The sequence below is a fragment of the Melospiza melodia genome, chromosome 6, assembly GCF_035770615.1.
Source record: "Melospiza melodia melodia isolate bMelMel2 chromosome 6, bMelMel2.pri, whole genome shotgun sequence".
In the NCBI taxonomy this organism is placed as follows: Eukaryota; Metazoa; Chordata; class Aves; order Passeriformes; family Passerellidae; genus Melospiza; species Melospiza melodia.
In genome coordinates this window covers 62,804,161-62,825,410 of record NC_086199.1, presented here as the reverse complement: position 1 = coordinate 62,825,410, position 21,250 = coordinate 62,804,161, and the positions used below count along the sequence as shown (strand labels likewise).

The 21,250-nt window shown below is 41.9% G+C and overlaps 1 protein-coding gene across 15 annotated transcripts in view; it reads left to right on the top strand.

The window, feature by feature from the left end:
• BRSK2 (BR serine/threonine kinase 2) overlaps nucleotides 1–21,250 on the top strand; it is a 304,191-nt gene that overhangs the window by 151,262 nt on the left and 131,679 nt on the right. For all 15 annotated transcript variants that reach the window (XM_063158677.1, XM_063158673.1, XM_063158676.1 and 12 more), the window contains exon 2: nucleotides 53–147. In XM_063158677.1, coding sequence (XP_063014747.1) covers nucleotides 53–147 — 95 coding nt within the window. The remainder of the gene's footprint in view (nucleotides 1–52; nucleotides 148–21,250) is intronic.

Genomic DNA, 21,250 nt, shown 5'->3' with positions numbered 1-21,250 from the left:
CCTCAACCTCTAACCAGTTCTTCCTTTCTATTTTGCTTTGTTTCTCCTGCAGGGCTTGTGAAGTTGGGGGTTCACTGTGTCACGTGTCAGAAGGTCGCGATAAAAATTGTCAACAGAGAGAAGCTCAGTGAGTCGGTGCTAATGAAGGTAATTTTCTAATGCAAGATTTAAAAAAAAGATTAAGTTCCTGGCTCTGTGTCTCCTGTTCCATGCAAAATTAATATCTTTAATTATGTATAACAAACATCCCTGTCAGTACTAGGATTATGTGGAGCATAATAACAATAATTTAGTTATGGGGGAGGTGAGGGCAGCTGAAATGAAATGGGAGAATGCCTGTGCTTTGTGCACAAAATAAAAGTCAGCTGCAGAGATGGTGTTTCTCTGCTGGGGCCAGTGTATGTTGGGCACCTGACTTTCAGCATTACCACAGTGTCATCATGGGACAGTGCAGGCTGAGGTGTACAAATATCAGTATAAAGAGATTTGGTGGATGTTACTTGAATATTCCTACTGCTTGCTCTGCTGCATGAGTTCTCTGTGATGACTGATTTGCCAAGTCCACAACTGCTTAAAGCTGTTGTAATTCAGTTTACAATCCACAGAGCTCTGCCATTGGAAACCCTCAGAGTGTTTGTCCCAATGGTCCCAATGGCTGTTAGTGTTCAGAAGAGCTTTGTTTTTTACCTAGCCTTGTGATTCTCCTCACATGAATGTCATTGATTGATCTTGGAGACCTAAAAATAAAATAAATGTATGCATAGCAGTTTATTCATGTGATTTGGTGACTAGAGAGGCTAAATTCAGCTTGAGGGAAGGAACACAACTGCACTGCAATCAACAGAATTCCGTCACACTGTCACCTGCAAATTACGCTAACATGTTTGCATGCAGTGTTGAGCACTTTATTGAGGTGACTTCCCTATATAAGCACACAGAGCTTCTCTAGATAAGCTCATCTCTTTACACTCCTGTTTCCCATATGGACTTCTGTGTCAGCTGTTTCCCAGCACAAGTAAGTATAGCAGCCTTACTCAGAGCAGAAAGAAAATGGAGTGTAATTTGCAGTCAGTGAATGTTACACAAAAAATGTGAGTTCATATTTTTTTCAGACAAAGATTCTGAAAGTTTATACTCAATTGTAACATGTTCAGACTTTACCTTTTTGGAACTTCATTGATGCATTCCTTTTCCTGCAGTACTGTGGATTCAAGCAGACTTCTAATGTAGACCAAAAGTTAGAATGTGAAATAGGTAAGAGAGCTGTGTATAAATGGTAAAATCTGAATGGGACACTAAGCACTGACTATATTCCACAGCAAAATAATGGTAATCTTTTTTTTAAACTTGAGCATTTTATTTGGTGAGAGAAACTGTCTGGTATTTATATAAAACACTTTATTTACCTCGCTGATTTTCAGAGTAGGAGGCAAATCACTTAGCATAGCAAAGCGATCTCTCTGCTTTAGCTGTGTTGCATTACCTCGGTTGTAGTATGAAATCTGAGTAGTGAAACGGTGTGTTAGGCCCTTGTTTACACAGCCACATGCTGGAGCATGCCATGTTTTCTGTAAGATTGTACAGCATCTTTCTCAGGAGGAAATTGCACATTGCATGGTGGTTCCCATTTTCAAACCCTTTGTGAGATTTTTCTCTTTCCAGGATTCTGTTCTCTGTGCTCAGGAGGTTGGAATAACAGATGGGATTGAAGTGGTTTGCCCAGTTCTTACATAAATTCAGTAACCAGATGTCTTTTCAGGAATGCCCTGTGCCTGGTGGTCACAGACAGGCCCTGAGACTTCTATGTGAATTTAGAATACTGATAGCCAGTTTAATCCAGTCTGGCTGGAGGGGAAAAGTGCTGCAGCTTTTGGCAATCCCAGTGTGACCATTGCAAAGCATCCAGCTTGCTGTGTGGAGCCAGCAGCCACAGGGAGATAGCCAAAAGTGTGGCCAAGTCATCGTGGTGTGGTGGCATTCCTACTTTGCAAGGCTTCCCACCAGCTTATCAGTTCCAGTGACTTTCTTTGCCAGTGGGCCGTGCAGAGCAGCCCCTGGAGCCAAATGATTCAGGACCACAGCTACTCTTCCAAGCCAGGCCCAGATTGATGGATTTTGCTTTAATGTCTCCTTGGACAGAAAAGCTGGATCTGACAAACGTGCACACCTGCCACATGAAGCTGTAACAGTGCAGTGCTATGGCCATTTATCCTAGAGCATAAGGAGAAAGTCTGCTCACGGTGCTTTCAACATCTAAAGTGACAGGCAGAAGCATATACAGCAGGCTGCTTTCTTTGTCATCATTATTCTGTTTTGACTTGCTTCTTGTAGCCTTCATTTCTCCAGTGTTTTTGCAGTGTTTTATTCTGTATATTCAGGGAACTGTCCCTTCTCTCTGCAGCTGCTCTTCATCTGAGCTGTGCAGAATTGAGAGGCATTTGGTAAAGTGCTTTCTAATCATAACGTTGTAGTATCGATATTTCTGGAGAGAAGAATTTGGAATTGTAGCAGCTGGTCTCAATTAGCAGAACTGCTGCTATGGAGATGATACACGGGCAGGCACAATGCAGCACAGGCTGCAGTAAATGTATCATCCAAGTGCTCGCTGCCCTGTCAGGGGATGGGGCTGCTCCGTGCACACACAGCCTTTTGCTTTGTCATGCCCTGACTGCTAAATGCAGGCTGGGGAGCAGCGTTCCTTCTCCAGCTCCAGCTTGGGCCTGTCTGGGTCCTGGCTTTGGGGCAAAGCTACATATGTAATTTCGCAGTTGAGGGAAAAGGTTGGTTCTGTTCTCGCTCCTGCCTTCCCTCAACTGGTGAAAGCTTCACTGGGCTTCTTCAGCAGGAACCCCACTGATGTGGAGACCTGTGTCCCACAGTATTCTGGCTTGCTCTAGCACAAATTGGCAGGAAAGATTTCAGAAAGCAGTGTGCTACAGGAAGTGTCTTGAGATTGAAATATGGTTCATTAACTTCCTTGAATTACATCTGGACCACTGACAGGGAAATTAGGCCCAGAATTCCAGAGTTGTCTATAAAGCAGTAACATTTCCTGAGCAGCCAGGTTCACTACTGATGGTTGCATTTTCAGTACCAATACAAGCATTTGGAGTTTATGACTTCAGAATATAAAGGTTAAAGCAAATCTTTCCTCTGGTATGGCAAAAGCTCATTTGAAAACACTGAGGTGTCTCATGGGATATACTCAGAAGAGTCCTTACTCCTCTTTATTGTCTCACCAGTTCTCTTCCATTCCAGCCTTCCAAAAGAATAAACAACAACAAAAAACCTACTCATTGGTGATCCATCAGACAAATCATTGTTTGGACAGAAATTGGTAGTAGAAGCAATGGGAGCATAAAGGGTGAAGAATTAGAAGGGGACAGCTGGCCTTGGTCTAATTACTTGAACATGCAGGCATCCTCAGAAAGCCACAGATGTCCCAGGCCTGATGACTGGAGCCCAGAGCTCCATATGTGTGCTTTGTGTCAGTGTGCCTTTTGTTTCTTCTGAGTCCTCCAGTGCTGGCCTTGAAGCAAGGCAGGTATTTCCAGGGTAGGGAAGCACTCCCACTGCTGTGGAGATGGGGAAAAAAGCAGTCCCACTGCTGTGGAGCTCAGTTGTATCAGGTGGTGAGTTTTGGGGAGACTAATGAGCTCTGCTTCCAAAAAATTCTGCACATAATTCTGTGTTCTTAACCACAAAAGGTCTTGCAGCAATCACTATTGGATTGCCTGGAATGGTTGAGTGGAAGGATAGGTAGGAGAATCGAGTGTCACTTCCTCTTGGAACTGACAGGATAACTTATGGAAGCATACTTGTAAATAACTGCTGCTTTGCCTGATCTGTTCATCATCTCTTACTTCTTCCTGAGCTTCTACTTCAATGTTTATTTCTCTGCTACCTCATCCTACTTTAGAGTCTTTGCTTCCCTCTCCATTTTCTTTCAGTTGTCTCTTTTTAAGCCATTCATTCTTCATTCCCTTCCATTCTGTGACTTCTTCCTTTCTTCTGTTTTCCCTCTTTTGCTACAGAAAGTCATGTAGTAGCTGTCACTGTTTGTTGCAAAAACTGCTGAAATGCACCCTGTCTGGTTAAGATGCCTGTTCTTCAAGGAAAAAAGTTTAGAAATTGGGCCCAATTTAGAAAGTATCTGAGAGAGTAAGAAAACAATCAGAGGTTGTGCTTTATAAGACTCAGGGGACTTAGTTTATTAAAGAGAAGGCTAACACATAGCTTAATTGGAGTCTGTAAATACTGATAAAGAGGATAGGCATGTGATAACAGAGGATATTACAATCTTGGGTATAAAAAGCTGATTGGAAACTAAGTTGCAAGCTGTAGGTAGATTACATGTAGAAATACTAGGCCTATTTGACCACTGGATGAAGTTTCTAATTGGAACGAGCCCCCCAAAGCTCTAGTGAGTTTTTCTTCTGAAAGTCAAACTTCATCTTGCACTGCAGTGTTTTTTCCTAAAATCCAAGATCCTAAAATCCAAGTTTAACTCCAGATGCTGGACTTGAAGCAGGAGGTGTAGTTGGTTTCCTGATCCATGCTATGCATTAGCTGTGATCAGATCAATGCAAAAGCCTCTCTGGCTTGACAATCCATGGAGCTGGGAATTTCAATCACACACTTGAAATCTGTGAGAAGTCCCATATTTCTGTCTGGGGCATAAAGAGATGCCCTTGTGCAAGTTGTCTGTAGAAGCAGAAATTTACGTTCCCCCAAATGAATTTAAAAAGGCAATACTTGAGAACAGCAGCTTCTACTTGGAATACCTTATTTTCAAACTTTTGGGTGATATTGGGTGACCTAGCTGTCCTCAACTGCTGTCTGCAGGCTGGTCTACAGAAATCATTACCAGAACATCAGAACAGCATCAGGGAGAAGTTAAATCTGAAGCAGAAGTGGACTGAAGTTGGTTCAAGTTCAGCTTTGATCACAACAAGGGCAGTCTCCCTGACACTAACAAAGCCAAACTCACCAACACCAAACCTCAATTCCACCAAATCAATATTTTTTCTGATGTATTCAATACTGGCCTAATTGTTCCCCAGCTGCAGTATTTAGGAGTTTTGCTATTGATTGCAGTGGAAATGGTGTTAAGCTGTTGCTGAATCCCACTGAGTACCTCTAGCATTGTGTACAAATGAATAAAGAGACAAGGGCATGGGATATCCTCAGTGAAATACATTTAAAGTACTCTAGGATATTGGATATGAGATTTTGAAGGTGGTTATATTAAAAATAGCAAACGGGAGGGAAATTATCTCCATTTATTAAAAAGAAGTACCAAGAAAAATATTTTAAAGAATTCATCAAACTTTCCAGGACTTCTTGATTCAGGAGCACTGTGCTAACTTGCTGACACTCATCTATTATTCTTCTAATTGCCTGGCATATTGCTGTGAGAAGAAAATAACCCAGAGGACCTTGTACTTGTGGCAAAAAAAAAAAAAAAAAAAGATGAAAGGATAAAGGAAATTAAATCTCCCCAAACATGTACTTGCTCATATTTTCACTTGCTGTTGAACATGTAGGTTTCAATGTATAAATGAGTATATTCACGCTTATACACTCTCATCCTCATTGTGGTTTATCTTTAACCTGGAGCATTACCACATGATTGCCAGCTTTTAGCCCTGAAAGAGAGCAGATTAGAAGTGTGTGACATGCATAGGCACTGAGCAAACTGCAGGAATGATTGGCAGCCATCAAAGACCAGGAGCGCACAAATGCAGGCTTAGCCCCTGTGTCTGTGACCCTTGTTCATATTCTAGTAGCAACCCAGTTAGCACAGCACAGCATCCTGTCTGCAAGTCTCTCTTCTGAGTTCAATGAGATAAAAAAGCACCTTGCAATATGAAAAATACGGGCAAAATGAAAGGGACTTTTTTCCCCCCCCCGGCTCCCTCCTGCTAGAGGGAGTTTGGGATTAGGGATCTGTTACTGAATGTATAATGGAGAGTGTTTTGTTTTAAACTGGAGCTGCTGGGGACTATTGAAAGCCTGTTCACTTGTCATCTGTTTGAGCATTTAAAGAAGTTGGGTAATTATGTTTTCCTTCAGAGAATGACTCTCCGCCTCCACTTTCCACCACACATACAAGGAACACAGTTAGAGGCATTCTTAAGGAAGGAAATCAAACGGGAATCACGAGCACATGATGTACCTGTCAGAGGAACAAACCTGTCAAGTGTGCATAGTGCCTTTTGCTTTCTAAAGTTAGTATGATCAATTGAGGCATTTGGGCAAGCTATTAAAATAATTGGCCTTTTACAGCAGTCTGGCTCAAACCTCTATTGTACCCAAAATGTTCTACCCACAGCCTTGTGTGTGCAAACACATAGGCATAGACAGTCTACCACTCTTGTGTACTGGCTTGGTCATGCAGCAGTAAATGTCCCTCATGAGCCCAGGCCAGAGCTAGCTGAACTTAAGGAGTGCTTTTTACTTTTCATTTCAGTTGATTATAACCATAATGCCTCAATGGGAAGTAACTGCTCCTGGAGATGAGACATCTGAATGCGCACAGCATTCTAGCCCTCATCCACCTGTGAAGCTTCTCTCAATAATTATCCTATAAAATCCCTTTCTGTTCAGCATTGACTGTTTCCACTGTAATTGCAGTGTCCTTGCACTTGGAGTGAGACTGACAATAGTTTAACTTCGTGTTGCTTTCCCTACTGAAGCTTCTGTAAATTCTCCTTTTCCATGGCCAAAGCTTAGTTTTATCAAAAGATGTTGGTTGGCTGAAGTGTTTTCTCTGAAATACTTCATCTCAATGATCTCCTGATATATCAAAGTCTAGGTTTCTTTTGAACTTCCTCTGTATTTGTAGCAGGCTGTTGAAGAGTCCTCTTTGCATTTTACCCCAGCAGAGACCCTGAAAGTCCTGCCTGTTCGGTACTCCCACTGCCTCTGAGCCCAACGTTATCATGCCAAGATGTTGGAAGCCTTGAGACAGGCTCCAAGAGGCCATAGCTTTGGGGCAGACCCACCATCCCTAGCTAGAAAGATGTGTCCCTACACCACATGTAGGAATGGTAGAAGGTGCTGAGATCCTCAGCTGTTATCAGGCTTGAGGCTCATTTTTTGGGGAAGGACAAGCAGTAGGAGTTACCCTGAAAGGCAAGGGGAACCACAGGTGAAAAGGCTTCTCACTCCGTTGTACATTGGTTTGCATTTCACATTCCAGAATCTTGTCTGGAAGGCTTTTAATTCTTTTTTTCTTTCATCTGGAAAGGAGAACCAGTGGCATCAGAACAGCTCTAGCAGTAATGGGACATAAATCCTTGAGTAGATTGACTGAAACCAGTTGGTTCAGGTATTTAACCCTGCAACATCATGTAGAATAAACACCATAAATATCAGTACACTGATCCATGCCAATTAAGGGATGTAGTCCATTCCTGTATGTAGCAGGCAAACCATTTGAGTGAAGACTTTGTTCAAAGATTATCTTATTTTTGCTGAAATAACTGGATGGTGCCCTGTAAACCAGCACTACCTTTCTGTAAGAAGTGTTTCTTAGCACTGTTTAGTGTATGAGTTTCCCAGCTCAAAAAAAAAAATGTCTCTTAATGCATGTTTAACTGGTACAGCTGAGAGCCAAGAACTGTGCTGTCATTTAGGGGATACAGGCTCTTCCTGTTTGTTTAGCATGCTTCTGTCCAACACGAACATTTTACTGATCATTTGTTAAGTATAAACCAGGCCTTACTCAGTCAATTCCCTGCAGTTTGTGCTATTAAGTAGTTGGCAGAAATTTAGGAAAAATCTGGGAAGGCCCAATCCCAGTGCAATTAACTGTTGGTGCCAGAGCTGTCAGATGGAGCTTGGTGCACTCTGCTGTGGGTTTGCTCTGCTGCTGTTTAGAGCATGTTGATCTCTGTAGTGGTGAGTTTTTAGGTATTTGATCATTTTCTCTTTTACCAGGTGCTATTTTTGAACTTGCTGCCTTGCCTTCTGGCATCCTGAGATGCTGTATCCACAGCTGGCATGGGTTTAACACACTGGTCTGTTCATGAAGAGCCTTCCTGTAGCAATAAACCATTGTTTGCCCTCCCCTGCTGTGAGTGCACAAACCACACAGAGAGGGCTCCCGAGTTTTAGTTCAAAATGGTGTTTCACATCCTACTCCAGGAGAATTTTCCAGGTGTGCCAAAGGGAGAGAGCCCAAGCCCAGCTACCACACAGTGACAAAAATAGCAGTCATAGCTTGGTTGATTTTTCTCCAAGGTGGGAGCAGAAATGGCTGCTTTGTCAGAACACCTGGTATTCTTGAGTCCTGTGGCGTAATGGAGCATGTTGTGCTCAGCTGCATGGGGAGGCAGCAGCAAAGGCTTTGTGTTGTGTGAGGGATAATGGAGATGTTGCCTTAATTCCCTACAAACCAGAGGGAAGGTGAGATTGAGTTTAATCTTGAACTTGTGCATCTCTGGCAGTCTCTCAGCATGCAGCAATTGCTCGAGAACATCTCTTTTATAGCATCATGCATTGTCCCTAGTGGAAACAACGACTTTTAAAAGTGGCAATAAATTCTGGGGTGCGGGCTGGCTTTTTCAAGAACACTTGGTGAAAACTCATACAGGCAATCAAAGTCATTCCCCTTTTGGGAAATTTGGAACTGGTACTCCAGGTTATGCTAAAATGAAGACATTCAAAGTCTGGTTTTAGAACATTTTGGTGTTGGCAGGGGTGAATAGCTGTCAACAGTCAAGAAGGAGGATCTGGCCTATAAAACAGGATCACTTGTTCCTGTTCCTGGCACATAAACCACAGACACAAACATTCTTATACTGCAGCTCTCCCAAGTACCTCCTCTTCTGTACATTGAGTAGGGAACTTGTGAAGGAATGTCACTGGTGCAAGGTGTAACACAGAGTGCAGGTCTGTAGTTTTTTTCTACTTTTGGGTTTCCTGTTGGTCCAGGAGAAAAACATTCTTTATTATCTGTAAGTTTCAAATGCAGGCATAGCTACAGGAAATAAATAATATCATTATGTATAAACCATGTTTTATCTCAAGTCCTTTCATAAGGAATTGGGCTGTGAAATTTAGCTTATCCTCCAGTTCCTAATAGCTTTTTGCACCCTTCTGTACAGCTCTATATATCAACTATAATCAAGACTAGAAGATCTGAAATGAAGTTGAGTCACCAGAATATGCAAAAACCATTATAACAAATGTATCAGGAGATGGGGATTGTGTTGCTAGTTTTCTTCATTGTACCTGAAACAGATTTTCAACGGTCATTATACAGAAATATCATTGTCTCATAAGAATTTCCTGATAGATTACATTTTAGAGTGTTCTGGAAGTCTGGTTACACTGTCAAAAATGTCACCATGGATCCTTGTAATAGACTGGAATTTACTATTGCTCTGTGGTCAGAAATCTGGTGTGCATTTCTACATCTGTCTGTGTAGATGGTCCAGCAGAAAGAACTTGCTATCAATAGAGGGAAATTTCCTCCATATGTAAAATACTTTAGCATAAAGTTCTTTTTTAGAGATCTTTCTTCTTATATTTCCTTCCTAATACCCTGAAATAAATCCCCTCAGTCTAATGTTCTTATCTCTTTTCTTTGATGAATTTCCTCCCTTCACTCCTGCTCCCTCAGCTGCCCCTGAATTTCCCTCCTAAATCCCTTCTGTCCTTTGCCAACCTCCTGTTGTCCCCCACCGTCCACTGCCGCGCTTCCAAAGGAAAGACGCACACAGAAAGAGAGTACATGTTATCCTCTAGGTATTATGGGTTCATTTTATCCTCATTTCCACCTCTTAAATCAATCCCTGATTTATCAAATCCAGAAAATAAAAACATTTACTTAAGAACAAATGGCTAAGGTCATTGGACAGAGGGCAGTGTGGCACACAGCTGTTCTCGCAGTCATTTGGGGCTGTGTTTTCACTTCCTTTTCCTCTAGGAGTGTAAGCTGTGACTTTAGCAGCCACAGAGGAACTTGGATTAGGAAGCAGTCTTGTGGAGGTACCTCAGAGTACCAGACTCCTTCTGGGAAGCAGTGCAGTCAAACTGGAGATTTGGTTGCTCTGTAGTACCAGAATATCCCCAGTATAGCAGACAAGGTACCTAGACCCTGCTCAGTAGACTAAATTTATCTATTTATCAGAATAAAAAGATGTATTTCAGAGGGACTGGCATGGAAATCCAGCAACTGGTAGAAAGAGATCTAAATGCTGCCTATAACAGTAAAAAAACCCCTTGGAGATCTGTTAACATCAAATCCTTCATTTTTGAGGAGAAATGGTGTCTTTGCCTTCCTGCACGGCTGTGCAAGGCTGACAGTGGTGAGAACACTTTCAGGAAAAAGCAGCAGTTAGCAGTGCCCAAGGACATGCTACCTGCTTGGTGCTGGGCAAAGCCACTTGCTGCTGGTGCACAGAAAGGGTGTGTGTTTCATTTTGCCCTCCTGCTAACTGACCTGGGTTTTTGGCAGACACCAGTGATTTAGTGTTTCTCTGAGTTTGTTTGGCTGCAGATGCAGCTCAATACAGACTGAGCCAGGGTTCAGACTCTCAAATGTCAAGTCTGGGGCTGATGACATACTGCCTCAGGAAGAGAAGAGATATTAAGGATGGAGAAATCTAAGACAGACAGATTGTTAGAGTGTGCAGGAGTGAAATATTGGACAAATGTGCAGAATCATAGAAACAAAGGTTGAAGGGACCTCTGAGGGTTTGTGTAGTCCATCCTCCCACTCAGACAAGGACTGCTGTTGCCATGGGTCAGCTTTAGCTTTGTCTGACTTGGTTTTGAAAACCTTAAGGGATGAGATTCATCAGCTTCCCTGGACAGCCTGTTTCAGTGCTGCATTGCACTCCTAGTGGTTTAATTCATCCCTAATATCTAACCTGAACCCCAGTGCAGATGTGAGGAGAGAGATTGACCAGCTATTGTGGCTGTTGCTTCCAGCAATACATAAACTTGTGTCAGTCATCAAATAAAGACTTCAAGCAGTTTTTTAAAAAAAAAATCTATAGGAGCTGGAAGAAGAAACACTTTGGAGCTGTGGAGACAGTATGGTATGGTATGTTCTGCCTCATGGCAGAAACAACTGATCAGTGAAGTCAGGAGTCATGCCACAGAAATTTAATATGAAAAGGGTCAGCAAAATCAAAATTGATGTGTAAAACTGAGCATCAACAGGCCAGCATACAGAGAATGGGGGTCTCAACAGCTGAAAATAAACATAGCAAGAAGTGGGTTTAGGACTAGTTCAAAGGCTGCTTTACTGAGGGGATGCTGAGGCTTAAGCAGCCTAAAGGAACTCATGGTAATGATCACATTTCATTTTTGGTTTGAATACCAACAAGAGAGCAACCACATTAGCAGGCAATGGAGGAATACTCTCTTAGAGCCTGCCTGGAGACTTGAGAGGTGAGATCTGTGAGAGGTAACACTGGAAGTAAGATCACAAGTGCACTGGACTGGAATAAAGGACATGGCAACTGAATTTCTGTGATTTAAGTGTTAGATACAAATCAAATTCGAGGTATAGACAAGTTCTGTGGGTATAGTTTGAGGAACAGCTAGCAGACGATAGATGAAATAATTAACATATTGACATACCTTCACTGTGCTTCTAAAGAGGTCTTAGCTATTTCTGACTCTTTCATTTCTCACTCTCTCAAATTGCTGGTTCTCACAGAGACTCGACCTCCATCGTCTATCATCCCTCCAGCTGTCCCTTTCATTACAGTTTCTATTTATCTTCCACTTGTTTTCCAGGTGCAGATCATTAGAAATGCTTGGTTTCTCTCCCCTTATTTTTTCACATTTTTTGAACAGCAATACCATTTGTACAATTCCTTGTTTCTTCCTTATTGCTATAACTGTCTACTACTCCTGGAAATAAAATTTTCTTCTCCTGTTTTGATTCTGAGTTCTCTATGTACCACTCCTTAGATTACCCCACAGCCATCCTTCTTTAAAGCTATAACCCCCTCTGATTAGTTCTGTATCCTCAGACCTTTAGCTGTGAGATACTACTACTCATATATATGCCTTAGAAACTTTCATTTATCTTTTCTTCAAAGGTTTTTAAATTTAAAGAAAGCGAGGTGTTGTGTGCATCCTTAACCTGAAATAAGATGCCACAATCCTGCCATCATTGTCTAATAATCTGATACCCACTCTCTGACCTTCAGTAGGGCAGAATTTAACATAGCCTGATTTAAATAAAGTGCTGTAAATAGCCAGTCAGAATCATCAGGTCCTTTATTTGCATATGCAGATATGATTTTTCAAAGTTACAATATCTCAGCCAGTGTATATCAGCACTTCAGGCATTATTTTTATGGTCAGGAGTTCAAGTGCCTAGACCTGTAGCACACAATGTAATGGGAGTTTTGGGACAGCCAAGCAGAATTAAAGGATTCAGGGCATAGCAAAAAGGTTGTCTTGATAGATTTAATACATATACTGATGTTTAGATAACCTAATCTTAGAGCCTGTACTTAATCTGTATAGAAATTAAGAATGTGTTTCAGGATTTTATAGGCCAGGCATGTTCCTGAGAATATGTTTCAATTAATTAGTTTTCATTATGAGATTCAGGAAGCTAATGATTTTGTAGTTGAAAGATGAGGATTGCTCCTGGATGCATCAGAATGTATAGGTGGGAATTTTTAAATGGATTTAGTAGACAATAGATGACAGGTATTTATCACCGGGTGAACAAGTAGCAGATGACGTAATTCTGCTACTCCTAGTGGAAATATCTTTCATTAATTTTCAATCGAGACTTCTGTGGCTCAGAATGCATATAAAACATGCTAGTCTAATCTCAGAGTTATCATAAGAGGATTCTACTCCTGTTGGATTCAGCAGAACTGCAGCTAATTTCTGCAGGAGTTCTTTTTCTGCTGTGTCATCCCTGAGATGAAGCTCAGAGGCTCCCTGATCCTCTTGCTGTGATAAATAATTTTTACTCACCCACGGGCATTTTCACTCCACCCATTTTATGCATTTTCCAAGCCATAACCTCCTTCTTCTCAAACAGATGATTTTATTTTAGTTCATTTTATTTTTAAGTGATTTCCTGGGAATGGGACGGATTTCCATGCATGCAGAATGACTGTTAAACTGAATCCTCATTATAGTAACATCAAGTGGCTGGTTTAAACTGCTGACCACCCATCTGAGTCATTATGCTAAATGTTCTTTGCTCCTGGGCACCTCCCTCTCTGTGCATGCCACAGTGATGTGAGAAGGAACACAGAGGTTCCTGTGGGATCTTGACGTCTCACCCAAAGCACCAAAGGGCATGGACTGCATGGCTTTGTAAGTTAATCTCTTCCCCTAGACTTGAATTCACCCCATGGGCCTGCTGGTGCAGTGCAGTCACAAAAATACACAGATGAGAAAACTGGAGTAGAACTGGAATAAGTTGTAATCAGTTGCTTGTAAATGTGTACGGATAGTTTAGAAATTGCACCTTTGAAAAAGCAGCGTGCACGTAGCATGGACCATAAATGGATTCCCAAAATATACTGCAGCATAGAACACACACGGTGTATTACACCTGATGGTACCTATATGGGCTTCAATTCCCATGAAGGATGTGTGACTGCTTCATAAAAAGCCAGCTTTGGAGGCAGCAAAGATCACAATATTGTGTCAGAGGGGCTGTTGTCCTTCAGCCATTCACAGCTGCAAAACCTAAGGTGGCACGTTTCTCCCCGTTTGTGTAGTAATTTGCCTTTCATTCCTCTTTGCTGTTGCACACACCCTGGTAAGTCTGGCACTTGCTTTGGGATGTGTGCTGGCCATCTGCTAGGAGGCATGTGTAAATATGTGCATACAATGCTTTCAGCAGGGCTGCCTTCTTTCGGGTCTTGTCAAGTACAGAGTCTGACAGGACACTGCACAGGTACAGACCCCTCAGCTCCTCAGTGTGTGAGGCTGCAGTCTTGGTGCATTCCCAGCACTTTCAGGGAAGTGGCTCCACAGAATAGGTTAGCTGGAAAGTATATTTAGCCTAAAAGCTAAGTAGGAAACCCAAGGGAAAACAGACTTTGTGGCAGCTGTTTTCCTCCCCTGGACTGCTCTGTTTTCACTCTGTACTGTAACTCTCTCTTGCCCTCAATTAACCAGTTCTTGATACCTGCCCAACTTTGCAAATCAGCCACTTAATCACAGACAAAGGCTGGACTTTCTTCTTCCTGGAACAGTTCAGCCTCTGAGCCTTTGGTTCTGTGTGTCTTTCTCTTCACCTGCTTTTGCATTTCCCCAGCTCTGCAATCAAACTTGTTTAAAATATCTGCAAACTTAGTGCATTTCTGTTCTATGTTATTACCTATAATGATGAATTAGCATGAGTGCAAAAATGGGGCCAGTTTTCTGTTTTCATGTAAGGAGTTCTAGGCTGCAACATTATAAATGGTTACTTTAGAAAACCTGGAACTGCTGGTGGGGAGAGACAGGTTTCAGCAGGTTTCAGCTTTGAAGTAGGCTGGGACTACTTTTTGCCTTCCTTTGTTACAGTATTCATATATCCATAAGAAATAGGGAAAGTTCTGCTCCCTGTCTCACCTGTGCTGTAGTTCTATTTTGATAACATATCCACAGCTCATTTCCATTATTTTCCTTTTCATTCACCTTCCACTGCAAGTTGAACAAATGATACACTTAACTGACAGACTGTTTCATCCTTTTCTGCTAGCCTTACCCTTTTTTTCATGCAAATAACAGGTCAGACTTCCCAAGCAGTTCTTCATGTCACAACAGTGTCAGAAATACAGTGAGTGACTAACTGGACTACCAGAAGCCTATTTTCCTGTTTGGGCTTCATGGGGCAATCTCATCTCAGCTAAGACTTCCAGTGTTGTGGAAAACTATTCTCTTGCAAGGTTTCATAACCATTCATTTTCCCGCAGTGAATTCTCTTTAATTTGTGCCTTTCCCTCCTCATTTACTAACCTGTGACCAGTCCCTTCGTCCATTCTCTTGTATCCCAGGGCTCTGTTTCAAGTGTTAAGCACCTTGGGAAGTCTCTGCTGGGGGTGTTTTGTGTCAAAGCCAGTCGACAGCTGAGTTGCTGCAGGTTGCATAACTCGCAGTCTGGCCCAGTGTGTCTTTTCATAGGAAAACAAGACAAAGCAGATGCCAGAAACAGGTCGTTGTTTTGTGACCTGCAGAGCTCCCTGTTGTCTACAGCCGCGCTTTATGTTGCTGTAGGACAGCGCTCTCTGTTTCAGAGGAGTCCTGAGCTGGAGAGGGAGGAGAGGTGTCCTGGGAGACATCAGTCCTGAACTTTGGGAAATCCCAAAGCAGTTACTTCCCAGGTACTTCTGCCTTTTTACAGGTTCTGGTTCTCATATGGGACTTCAGGAGCCAGAATTGTGTGGATACAGGGCAGTATCCACACAATAGTGTGGATACAGTGTTGAGAACTCTTCTCCACATGTTATTCTATTTTTCTGGTAAAGCTCTTGCAGTATGGAGCCAGCAAGAGTAGCTTGGTGGAAGCAAATTATAACCAGTGCTGCCTTCTCCTCCTTTTCTGTACTGATGTGGGCTTATAGCCATGCTTTCCTATCCCTATCCCTTGTTTTGGGGTCTTGAAAGCTGGACTGAACATAGTTTGCCAAATCAGAAGAGTAGGCTTGGTGCTGATGTGTAGCAATTTATCAAAGCAGAGCAGTGACCAGCTTTCCCATTTCAACTCTCCTGTTGCGTATGAATTTTAGAGACAGGGCTCAATAAAGCTCTTATTTATGTACAGTGTTTATAGTTTGCTATTTGATTTAGGAATCTCCCAGTCATCTCATCTGCAATACAAGGCTCTGCTTTGCAGAGTTTATCACTACAGTCAGAAGGCAGCTTCTCTCCAAAAAGAGCTTGCCTGTGACCTTGAGTGTTCTTGCAGTGGTTAGATGCTTGTGCAGGTTTCCTAAGGAGCTGGAAGAGCCAATTTTGCAGCACAATTCTGCTTCGAAATGGGTCTGTAAAAACCAATGGTATTTTAGGTTTTCCTGTTTGTTTGTTGTTGGGGTTTTCTTCTCTATGCTTTGTAGCTCAGATTTGTCCAAGCTTGCAAGTGAGAAAAAGGATTTTCCATTTGCTTGTTTCAGAAACTCACGTACTTGGTAGAGGTACCTGGAGGCAAAGCTTTCACACCTGAAGGTTAGTTCTTTAGGAACCTAAGCAGGTATTACTCCTGTCATGGCTGTGCTTACTCTGCAAGGATGATAGGAGTGTTTAAACCTTCTTTGTGTCATTTGGCTACGCAGAATTGTCTACGAATGCTCAACAGGGAGCGAGAGGAGGTTCTTTTAAAGCTGTGCCAGCCGCACTGTGAAAGTGCTTACGCAATACCAGCTCAGCACTGCTGCTGGGAATAGAGCCCTGCTCGTTCCTCTCACCCTGCGCCAGGCAGGCTGAACCAGTGAAAATTGTGTTTTCATGCTGTCACTGCATCGACGGTGGGGACTTCTGTGGCTGTGGCTTTTTTTAGTTCCGTGTTGTCATGCCACTGTCTGAATATAGTCATGTTGGCAGTCCCCTGAAGTGCAGCCACTTTTCTGGCTCTAAGGATGCTTTTAAGCTAACCTATTATGGAAAGGCATTACCTACCCCCTCAGAGCAGGAGACAGATCTTTCCTGATTTTCCTCAGACTACCAAAATTGTTTAATTTGAGAAAAGGATAATCAAAATAAGACACTGCATGATAATCAGAAAATGTGGTCCTGCAATGCAGCATTATGAAAGAAAGAAAAAAAAAAAAAAAAGGCAAGAGAGAAAGAGGAAACAGAGCAGTTTATCTCCCTGCACCATACTGGGGAATTCAGAGCAAGAGAATTGTGTATTTGGGTCAACTGAGTCCTAAAGGAGAATTCTCATGCAGTATTTTCAACCCATTTTCACTTAGGGTTGTTGAAGATGCCAAACCTTAAAGGGGCAAATATTAATAAGAAATAATCCTATAGTTGTGACCTGCCTGTTCTGTCACTGCTGCTATAAAGCAACAAAGCAGCTGGGGTATGTCTGCATGATGCAATACAGAGTCATGCAGAGACACCTGAGTTAGCTCTACGTGTGCCCATGTGGGGACAGAAACATGAGAGTCATATCAGGGCAGCACTCAGCTTGGGCTCATTAGACAGCTTGTCTGGAGCTAGCTGAGACATCTCTGCCCAGCATGGAAATTTCTTAGTTCTCCTCTGAATGAGCTTAGGCTTCATGTAGGCCTGCCACAGCTCAGTCAAATTCTGAGGGAGTCTTTCCACTGATCTCGGTGGATTTTGGAACAGACCTGGGCATAATTTCAGAAAGGTGTTCCTCAGCAGGGTTATGCTTGTGTCTGGCATGCTGGGCACCTCTTCTGCCTGGGGTTCTGCTGGCTCAGGAGAGGAACTTGCAGGGGACAGTGGGAATGGTCAATATAAAAAAGCATCACACTGTAAAACATAACTCTAGTGAGAAAGTGTTTAGCATGAAGTAATCTTCTGGGAGATTCTGCGTGAAATAAGAGCAAAGTCAAATATTCATTCCTCCAAACATCTTCATCCAACTCCTGTTACTCCTGTTTCACTGCAGTAACTTTCTGCTTTAATGCTTTTGATCATCTTTGTCCCAGGCATTTTACACTTGTCCAGGATAACCTCCACTCTACCACTGCCAGGGTCAGTTCAGCTTGGAAAAATCTTTTCCATATCCAAGTTTTTACTCTAAACTAAGAGATCCAGAGAGAACAAAGTCTTGCCTACATCTGTGCTTGGTAATGACCATGTTTTATAGCAAGCCTGACCCGGACCCCCTTGCCCCCCCAGACCATTCTTCAAGAATATGAGCATTTAAAAGAAACACACAAATATTTTTACAGAGTAATCAAAACTTTATTTTACTGTGTGAGGATACTGAAGAACAAATTGACAGCTGAATTTAGACTGAATTTTCTCAAACTTGTGTGTTGTACATCAATTAAGCAGTCTACTCTGTGTGTGTGTTTAAGGAAAGGTGACTTGGATTCTTCCTTCTTTTAAGATTCAGGGATAGGAAAGGATGTTTGAGAAGATCTCTCTGATGTCCAGATCACTAGGTCTTAAACCAGACAGATTTTTTAAGAAATGTAAAAGGTCTTACAGTGTTTTAATGTGCCAGCTACAGATTGGCCCAGAAAAATTTCATTTGTTTACAGAAGATCCATTGTAGTGGTACAACAAGAATACTTGTGCTTTTCTACTCAGAAATTACTGGAGTCAGTTTGAGCTTTTGATGTAGACTGTTGTTCTACCTCTTCCTGAGGGTCTCCCATGATTGCTATTGCAGATATGTTTAATCACCTGAGTTTAAAACAGGATCTGTCATGTCCTTTGCCTGGTGATCTATTCTCCATCTTTGTTTTCACAGTGTCTGAGGGCACCACTGTGCTTTGTCTTTTTTGCCAAGTATCCTAAGGTGAAGTGAGCATGAAGCAGCTGTGAACTGGTGCTGGACACTGTGGCAGTGGAGTTGGAGTAATGCGTGTGTGTGAACTGCTTGCGATTAATATCAAGTGTGTCTTTTTTTAGCAAGAAGCTGTCATCTTCAAAGTTCCCCCCCCCCACACTTCATCTTCCTCATTAATTTTAATTTTTTTTCAGTCTTCCTGTTAAAAATGAATACTTAATGAGTGCTTCTGCTATTTAAAATGCCTCAAATTCCCTCCGTAATGATGCCTCTCCATCAAACTGAAAACACATTCTTTGTAAACAAAAAACAAGACCTTGTGGCATGCAATTTGCATACCTTCTGTGGCATCTTTTAATTTATAGTATTGAAATTTATTTTTAATTTCTTTCTATCTGTTTCATTCTGGCTGTGCTGCATGAACACATAATGTTGATGGTTAGTTGTCATTTTTTACTTGGCCTCTGTTAAAAAGCTGTTCCTATAAAAGCAGCATTTGTAGTCTCTCTATTTCAGAAGTTTAAATAAAGTTTGACTTCTTATCAGCAAATGATTCTTCTCTAGCACCTGTGTTTTGCTATCATGTTGAGCTATGGAAAGATATTTCAATAACTGCTTTTGGTATTTTTAAAATCTGTTCCTGCACTTGGGCAGAAGTTTTAATCCCATTGACATGGGCAGGAATAAATTAATTAGCCAATAAGTTCTGGCCAGATTGAAATCAGAAAAAGTTTTGTAGTACTCAGCTTTTAATATGAGTACATACAAAAGAAAATTAGTCTCTTTTAGTAAATTTATTGATCTTTGGATTAGGCAGGATAGCCAGGAGCTGTGGCTATCATCAGCTGTGGCTGTCTTCTGTGGAAGCAGAAGACAAAGTTTGGGAAGAAAATCCAGCAGTATATGTGGTCATTCAATGCAACTGGACTTTATAGTGAGTGCAAAGGTGCACTGTCAATTCCCTGTGTGTGTTTTGTGGCAGAGGCCCATATGGTGGTGGCCAGCTCTGTGCAACAGTGTTGAGAGCAAAAAGTCACAGTGTTGCCTCCTTAAATAGGTCGTTTGTCCTCAAATCTCAAGGTCAGCTAATCTTGCGAGATACCAACATATTGCATAGCAAAGTACATTTAAATAGGTGGCATCAAAAATTACCTGTCAGTTAAATGAGTGTGCTCCAAACTCCTAAGTTGCTTTCCTCACAGCCTTTGCCTCACAGCTTGCAGACTGACAGAAATTTTACCTGTCTTAATTTCAAGGAGCCTGAGGAACTAAAACCAGTTTATCTGAAAATCGCTGCTTTGAGCTCTTCATCTAGATGCTTTGCAGGGGAAAGAGCAAATTTTCAAATAGTTTTGTTTTCTACTGTAGCCATATCTTTTACTCCATTTTATTATTGTTAACTGTCTTTTCTTGACTTTACAACCAGTTGCTTCTTGACACCAAGGATGTAAACCAAGACCATTAGGGGGGAGAGAAACTGTCCATGTTATAAAAGAAGACATTGTTTGTACATCAACAAAACTGTGACAGAAATTGAGAGGCTTCCTAATGGAAGCCAAACAATTATTCATGCAGCAGAGGAGGATGTAATTTCCAATCTGAAGCACTTCATGGGCCTCCATCTACCTTTTGCTGTGTGCTGGCTAGCATCTCATTTCCAGGAGTTATTCTGCCTCTATCAGCACAACTGTAATCTGCACCCAGTGCTGTGCTGGCTGATAAATCACTGCAGCCAGTTACGTGCTCCAAGTTCTTGTGCACAGTCTGAATGCACTACCAAGGTCCCTTTCCTGCCAGCACTCAGCTTCCAGGAAAGACAGTTCTGTTTTCCCTTGCTAAGACTTTAATTTCTGGTTTCCATCTTAATTTCAGACATCTGCAGCCTGGTATAGAGCGCTCTGTACAACCCAATTTCCTCTTTGCTTGGCAATCAGTGAGATATAAACAATCTACTGCTTTTGTTATAATAAACCCTCTGCAGTGTTTAGTGTAGATAGACCCATGTCTTTAAGTTGTGCTGGTGATAGGGAACTGTAAAATTGCAAATGCCATTTTAGTATCTTTTGTCTTTCTTGCTGACCTAAATGCAAAGTTCCCTGGAGCATATTCCTCAGCAAATTTGGTTATTATATTAATTTCAAAGGAATTTGGGAGGGGTTTCTGCTTCCAGGTTCACAATCAGGATGCTAGTTTGTGAACTTACTGAAGCTTCCATGAATCTGTTTGTCAGCATTACAGTGATGCATTTGGGACTCAGCAATTTTTCAGAAACATATTATTAGCAAAACCATTCATATTAGCTGCTGGTTTATATTCACTGTTTCAATTTGTGTCCCTTGTTATCTTGGTTATATGGGTTACCCCCCTCCTTAGCTGACTAGGTTTTTTAAGCAGGAGAGAGAGAGAAGAGGTAAATAAGGAACGGTGTTTGTCCCTCTTTTTACATAAATAGTGGATATGCACAGAAAATAATGCAATCCCTCCGACAATGAGAAAATATCTTGCCTGGTGGTCCTTAGAAAGACCAGATAGAAAGGGACACAGAGAACAAAGTGATCAGTAGGTTCTGCACAGGCACTGTCTTGCTTCTTTTTAATTGTTTCTCTTATTTTAAATTGTTAGCAGCCAACACTGAGTGAAATATTAACCAAACGTGCAGAAATAGCCTTGTAGTGTGAAGGACGAGGGTGGCAATCAGAAGGAAGGGCTGGAAACTCTCCCTCTCCCTCATGGACTATGCAGCTTAGAAGGAATGAAGTTGTCTTGCTTTTTGGTGCCATTTGGCTTTGGCGTGCTGCTTCTCAGCTCTTCTCTTTTCCTCACGGA